General features: G+C 41.9%; 1 protein-coding gene across 1 annotated transcript in view; it reads right to left on the bottom strand.

The window, feature by feature from the left end:
- Positions 1-4,941: 4,941 nt before the first annotated feature.
- Positions 4,942-7,245, bottom strand: part of NGDN (neuroguidin, EIF4E binding protein) — an 8,176-nt gene continuing 5,872 nt past the window's right edge. Inside the window, exons 7-11 of the mRNA XM_008566589.1 lie at positions 6,948-7,062; positions 6,684-6,852; positions 5,747-5,903; positions 5,551-5,608; positions 4,942-5,101 (exon numbers count right to left, since the gene is read on the bottom strand). Coding sequence (XP_008564811.1) covers positions 5,082-5,101; positions 5,551-5,608; positions 5,747-5,903; positions 6,684-6,852; positions 6,948-7,062 — 519 coding nt within the window. The 3' untranslated portion in view covers positions 4,942-5,081. The remainder of the gene's footprint in view (positions 5,102-5,550; positions 5,609-5,746; positions 5,904-6,683; positions 6,853-6,947; positions 7,063-7,245) is intronic.

Raw genomic sequence — 7,245 nt, 5'->3', positions numbered from 1 at the left:
GATGGCACTGCGGAAAAAAGAGCGCCACAAAATTAATTTGAGGAAGGGAACAGTAGAGGAGACGTTGGTGGAATAACAATCAGTCAGTAGAGGGCTGGGGAAAGGGGGAGGGTGACAGGGTGGGGAGGAATAATGTTGGGGAGGAGGGCTTTGCTTGCAGAGCAACAGCAGCACCACCTATCGGTATAGCAAAGGGTTGCAGACAGCAACAAAAGAGATGCCCGCCTGGGCATGGGAGTCTAGGGTGCAGGTGGGGAGGGTGAAGCCATGGCTTCTGCCCTTCAAAACCCCCAGTAACACAACACACAGGCTAGAAGAATAAATTGCATATGCTCTCCTGGGAAGAGAAGGACTTAACAAAGTAAGGGAGGGAGGACAGAAAACTCCTGGCTTTTTCCATTCCAAGGGGGTTACCCCCTCAGAGTTCAGGCAGTAGAAAAGGGAAGGGTATGAAAAGGGATGAAAGCCAGGTACTGAAAGGAATGTTAGCACCTGCTTCTTCTTTCATTAGCTAGAGAAAGGATTTTATCTTTATTTCCAAGTTATTTCCTTTCCCCACTGGATATTGGAGAGTGCAGCTCCCTCCCCGGGGCAGTGGATGCCCCTCACTCAGCAGCTTCCTCCCAGCATTGCCTCAAAACTCCCAACCACCATTAGAAACCCCCAGGGAGCCACCAAGCTCCAATAAGGAAAGGAAGGGAAGAGTCCCCCCACCAGTCAAACAGACCAAGGAAGTGGAGAGAACAGGGTGGAGAGAAGGAAAGAGAGAATGCAAAAGCTCTGCAGAGGGAAGGGAGAGGGAAATGTGATCAGAAGTGTTTGTTGTGCTTCCAGGGAGGAAGGATCCATCACATTTTTAATAATAATAAATACATGAAGACAGATTTGCCAGCACTGCTCTGGCTCCTTGGGAAGTGTGGGGGAGGGGAGTCAATGCAGCAGCAGCAGCAGCAGCACAGACCAATATCTCCCCCTCCCTCTCCTATTAGATAGGCTCAGTATTGCAGCAGCCTACCCCTCCCCCTCTAACCGCAGTCCTCTCCTTCACAGCCCACCCTTTCCATGGTCCCTTCACACAGCTCTGCTCCTCCCTCCCCCACATCTCTCTCTCTCTTTACTCCCCCCAGCCCTACTGGATCCTTTTAGCACTGGTCCTCATTTAACACAGCCTTACTCTAGCTCAAAGAAGCCCTAGTACCCACGTCTTTGATCCACTCCAATCCTGAGGTCCCACTCTTTCCTACAGTGTCCTTCACTAGCTAACAGCAATCTCCCCCCATACAATACTCCCACAGAAGTAATCCAGCACATTTCAGTATTTCCTGGATTCCGCCAAAAAGGATTTTTCTCCCCATTTTTTCTCAACGTGACCTCCTTTCTCACAACCTTAAATATAATGGCCATCAAATGTGTTAGTGTTTAGAGGGTGTCAGGGCCTCAGGACTCAATGACTACTGCCACCTATTGACCCAAATTTGTTCAAAGATAGGCCTTTAATACACTTCTTATACAGCAACACTCTGTTATTTCAAAAGCACCAATAGCTTAAACATGCAAAGGCATGGCTCTTGGGGCTTCTCTGAGACCCTCTGAACAATGAGATCAAAGAAACACAAAAGCAAGACTGCGAAGAGGGCCAGGGCTATGATGCCTTTCTCCACGCAGAGGCAGAAAAAGAGTCCCAAGGAATGAAAAACCAACTTTAAGTCTCCTCAAGGGTCTATAAGCAAAGAGTAGAGGACAGAGTTTTTCTCAAGGGCTGGTAAAAATCTTGTGCATCACAATACGAATTTGGTTACCCATAACAGCAGAAGGCAGGATTTCACTCATATGCCTCCACCAAGATTCATCCTTAGCATGAATCTGGGGTTTAAAGACCTTATAGATGTCAAGGAGGATGGGAGACACTCAGGACTCTCACCCAATCTGTACCGATCAGAACTGGAGACTAGGTGAGAACAAACCAATAAACTGCGCTCTGAAAAAAGGGCAGGTCTATATCATGCAACTCTATGAATTGGTTTAGCCATATACCTTCTACCAACCCAAGGCAAGGAATGAGAGAAGATCTTGAACTCTCCGTGGTGCTGAAAACTGATATAATCAGGCCATCCCTTCCTCATAAACAAAACTTATTTTTCTAACAAGGTATCCAGACTGTTGTGAACTCCTGACAGACATTTCCCCAAGCCTCCATAAAACCCTAACAAAACAAGCTCCAATGGTTAGAACGGGGTATTATAATACCAAGGTCAAGAGTTCAGATCCCCTACTAGCCAGCCGCCAAAACAAAACAAAACAAACAAACAAAAAAACCCTAGCAAAACAAAACCTTTGAGGCAAAACAGGGTTTGGTCAAACTCTCTTCTCCATCCCCTAAGATGAAAACACCATGGCAGAGAGGCTAAATTACTTGTACAGAATAAAATCAGGACTCCCTTGTAATAACATGATAAAACTGAACAGCTGCTCAAGTAATGACAAACATAACTTAGTGAACACCACAAATGATCCACTGTCAGCACTACACTGAGGAAATCTGACATTCAGGTGGTCTGAATGATCAGAGAACTGAATCTATGAGTAGGAATAAGGGGAAGAAGAAAAGTGAACAGAAGAGCCATAACGAAACCCTGAAATTCTAATCTCAGTTCCCTTGGTCTACTTATGCAGCAGTGGTTCTCAAATTATATTCTATGGAGTTCAAAAGGTTCCTTGGAGATCCTCAGGAATCTTGAGGAAAGGGGGGTCATAACGAAATGGAACTCCAGGACCCTTTATCCCCAGTTTAATCAAAGTAACCCAACTTATGCCTGTTTGACATATTGAGAAGCCACATAAAATTCTGTCCATGTAAAAAAACAATGTACTCTATAAACATTGTTTGATGACTGTGGTACAAAAGTTCTCAAAAATAATTCAACTTTTTGTTAGAAACCTCTTTCAAATGCCTACAGGCCAGGGAACACAAGATGTCCCAGGATTAAAGACTTGATTAAATTAATATAAGACTCAACGAAGGCAGAGATTTTTGTCTACTCCATACCATACTGCAATACCACCAAGAGGCCAGAATAGTGTCTTGAACTTATGGTTTCTTTGGAGGCAAGGCCTCAAACAGAAATGGGGCAGTATGAAAGGGGAAGCTAGAGCTAAAGGAAATACCTACAAATATTTTTTAAAAGAAAAAAAACCCCTGAAGACTTTCAAGAATCACAGGACTCGAAGTCTTCCATCCTCTGTGTTTCCCAAGCACTGGTTCTCCAACTTATTAGAAGTGTGACCTTGGACAAATACAAATTGCTTAACCTATGTGTCTCAGTTTCCTCACTAGCAAAATGGAAATGTCATGTATGTTGTCAGGATTAAGCATAAAGCATTTAGCTCAGTAAGTAACACAAGGTAAGATCTTTAAAGAGAAAAAACAGGCACTTTCCTTCCCCTGGCAGTTCCCATAATCCAAAAACTTAATAAATTAGAAACAAATGCAGTGGTCCTAAGAAGCAAATGTGATAGTCCTAACTAAAACATTTTTGAGCTGAACCACTTGTGCAGTTAGTCCAGCCAAAAAGGGAAAAGAATCTCTAAACATGTTCTGTGACTCTTTGTTTAGATTTACTTGAAGAAACAGAAGTATGAGGGCCCGGAGCATGTCATGCTCCCTCAGATCTGCCAGGGACTAAGAGTTAGAGTCTCTAGAAGTAAGCCTATCTTGGCGTCATCCACAAAAGCTCTAGGTTCTTTGATTTGGAGAAAATCTCAAAGATTCAGTCTAATACATTCATTTTTCAGCTGAGGAAAATTAAAAGTCAGAGATGTTAAGTGATTTGCCCAAGATCGCACAGTCAGCAGAAGACAGCCACAGGCTGTCTCCTAACTACTTTCTACCAGGCTTCAGCTCAACTAAAAAAAGACTGTCACCCCAATCAGGCAGACCAGTATAAATCCAAATTCATAGGATTTAGAACCAACAAGGTTTTAAGGGATGTAATGACCGAAATTATAGTCCTATCCATGACACTGCATAGGAATGCCAGACACTAAAATCAGATATTTGTGAGACCAAAGCCTTTAAAAAAAAAAACTCCAGTGAAATAATTCTGCAGACTCAAATTCTTTTTATCCTGCTTTTCACTTTCTGTATTATCCAAGGCCCATAGGATTTTCACCAACAGAGGTTATTCTCCAGATACAACACAAGATCTCAGATGTGTAACTCCCACCAGCCTCCTGACTTGGGTATGGATGATATTTCTGTGGGATTTTCATTCTTCTGCTGTCAAACTAGGAATTTTCTGTCTGCCTGCTCACTGACATTCTTTTGCAAGCTCTTTGTAAAACGGCTAGCCTGTACTGACTCTGGTAAACTGAGACCTTGTTTGAAGGAGGATCAAAGAGACTGAAAAACACATTATACTGACTCTTCATTCTAGTCTTCTCATTCACTCTACTATTTCTTACAAACTCCCTCAATAACTGATCAAAAATCAGCTCTATGTTCATGCTATTTTAGAAAGAAAAGAAAAACATTCAGAGAAGTGGAGACAAGACTAACTCTTGCTGATGTGGAAAGGTTGCATCTTGCTTTTGATTATAGGCAAGCACCAAATGTTCCCTGAACCACTAATGCCACCTAGTGGCCAGGTCAGATACAGTAATAAAATCTAAAATCCATATATTTCAGATATCTGCATTGTATTATAACAAATTATACAGGAAGGTGGGGCAACATGGGTTGGAAGAGTTCATTTTACTATTCTAATCTCTAGACTTCTTTTTGAAAAATAACCAATTTCTAGTTTCTGGGAAAAATATATCAAAGAAAACTATATAAAGCCAAACTTCTCATACTTCAAAAAATTTCATATTTCCCTTTTCACCACCCACTCACCAAAAACACCCCACATCCAGCAATTCCAGTCATATAATACATGTGCCAAGGGGGCTTTAATTCATAAGTGCAAACAATTTTATTAATAAAGATCTTTTCACATGTCCAAAGCAAACAATAATTCCAAGGGAAAAAAATCTACATACAGTTCCTAGGACGACAAAAAATATATAAACATGTACACCCATAATCACCGCCGCCTCCGAAAACCTGGAAAGAAGGGAAACCAAGAATGAGGCAAAGGACAGTTGGAAAAGCTTAAGAGACTGGAAAAAAAAGGATACCTAAAGAGAAGGGCCCAACAGGGGTAGGTCTCCTAGGCAATACTCTGTTTTCCCAGCACAAAAGACTAGAAATAGAAATAAAATTGAAATGGGATAATGGTTCCTTCAAGTGAAACTTTCATAGTTCTATTAAAGGAAGCCTGAACAGGAGTTGTGGGGCCTTAGAGATGGAATCTGGAGATCCCTTCTGTGCATGATGCCGATTTCCAGCTTAGGAAAAAGGAAACATAAAAGCCCACCTAAAGAGATTAATGTGCAGTATGGAAGATACTATAGGGGCTGGTGAGACCCAGGATGGCAAATCCTGAGAGCTGGCATCTTAATTTGTACTCCCCACTTTGCACTTGATCACCTACGTCCTAGCGGTTTACTGACCTTTTTTCTTCCGGCCTTTCTTAGGTATCTTCTTCCGCTTTTTAATAGGATTCTGATCCTGGAGACAGATGGAGAAGTGACGGAATGGCAGTGAACTTCTGCATGCCAGCATGCCTTCCCAAGTTCTAATAAGCCCCATATACATTTGGCTGAAAGCATGAAGGTCACCTCCTATCACTGCTCATCTCAACCTCACCTCTTCAAGATGAGCAGTTCCTCCTGTCAAAGCACTGATGTCACTGAAGTGCGTGAGGGAATGAAGTTGTGAGCTCATGAGATTTGCTCGTTTTCGCCGTCCTTTCTCCCTCTTACTGACACTTAAACGCACCATCATGCTCTCCTCATAGTTAATCCTGCCAGAGAAAGACAGGCACTGTTTTCAGCAGGCTCACACCATAGAGACGGAAAGCTGCAGCCCAGAACCTGGGCCTGAGTATTCACTGATCCCTTGTTCAGAGAGTTCTCAAGAAATTTCATAATAGATCAATACAACATTTAGTAAGAATATACTGAAGGCTCAGTACTGAGCTTCCTCAATAAAATGTTCTTTGTGCTACAACTTCCCTCATCCCTAGAGACAGATGAACCCATGATCCATCCACAGGACTATTTAAAGTATTATAACAGAAAATTCTTACATTTCTGCTCTATAAGCAGGATTCCCTAAATGGGCCCTTTCATGGCAATTCCACCAACCATAGTAATCACATCTGAGCAAAGTTGGTAAGTCTGTATTCAAAGTTACATTTGCTTTTCTACTTTTCTTCCCCAAGCTTATCTAGCAGTCTCAATTCCGTTATAAAAACCTGTCTTTATTGCTTTCTGCACAAAAGTGAGAGCTGTGACAGTGAAATACAGAATTTTAAAGCCCTACTATGCGGAACTGTACATATTCCTCTTCATATACCATTTGCTTCAGTCTAAACAGCTGGAGAAAAACACAAAACAACATTTTTTCTAGTTCCTATTCTGTACTTCAAACTCCTAATTCTTAGAAACTATCATCCTAAGTTTTTCACTCCACTTTCTACATAATGTTGGTTCTCTTGATACCTGACTTAATCACATTCATCCAAAGCACAGGGACATTTCCCCATAGTGTAGAAATAATTCTTAATTGCAAGGTCTCAGACCTGTGCTGGTCCTCCTGGCTCTGGCGAGTGACATGCGGATGCCGAGCATCATGGATTTCCTCTGGAGCATCTGAGTACTGCTCCTTAAGTTCACGAATGACAGAGCTACTCAATGCCCGTCTCTTGGCTTGTTCCAGACGCTTCTTCTCCCGCTCAGCTTCTGTTTCATCTATGTGATAAAAATCAGCAAGCGTTATCCCAGAACAGAGAAAAGGAGAAGAGAAATACAATTCATGATGAGAAGGCAGAGGCCACAATTCATACCATAATGTACTGGAACCAAGCGTGGTGGAACATATTTCTTAGGTACTCCTTTTACAGATTTCTTTCCTGAAGCCTCATCCTCTGCTTCAACTTCCTCGTCATCCTCAGAGCTCAACTATAAAAGGAACAAAATGTCTGCAAACTTAGGAAGCATGAGTAAGACAAGTGAGAAGAAAACTCAAAGCTGGAGTATCCTGGGGAGGTGGGAATATAAACTAAGGGGAGAAAAGGGAATCTCATACTCAACATTCTTTTTTTTTTTTTTTTTTTTTTTTTTTTTTTTTTTTTTTCCGTTCCC

This window comes from Galeopterus variegatus, unplaced genomic scaffold (assembly GCF_000696425.1).
Source record: "Galeopterus variegatus unplaced genomic scaffold, G_variegatus-3.0.2 Scaffold253, whole genome shotgun sequence".
Lineage (NCBI taxonomy): Eukaryota > Metazoa > Chordata > Mammalia > Dermoptera > Cynocephalidae > Galeopterus > Galeopterus variegatus.
The sequence above is the reverse complement of the archived record's forward strand: the minus strand, read 5'-3'. Positions and strand labels throughout refer to the sequence as shown.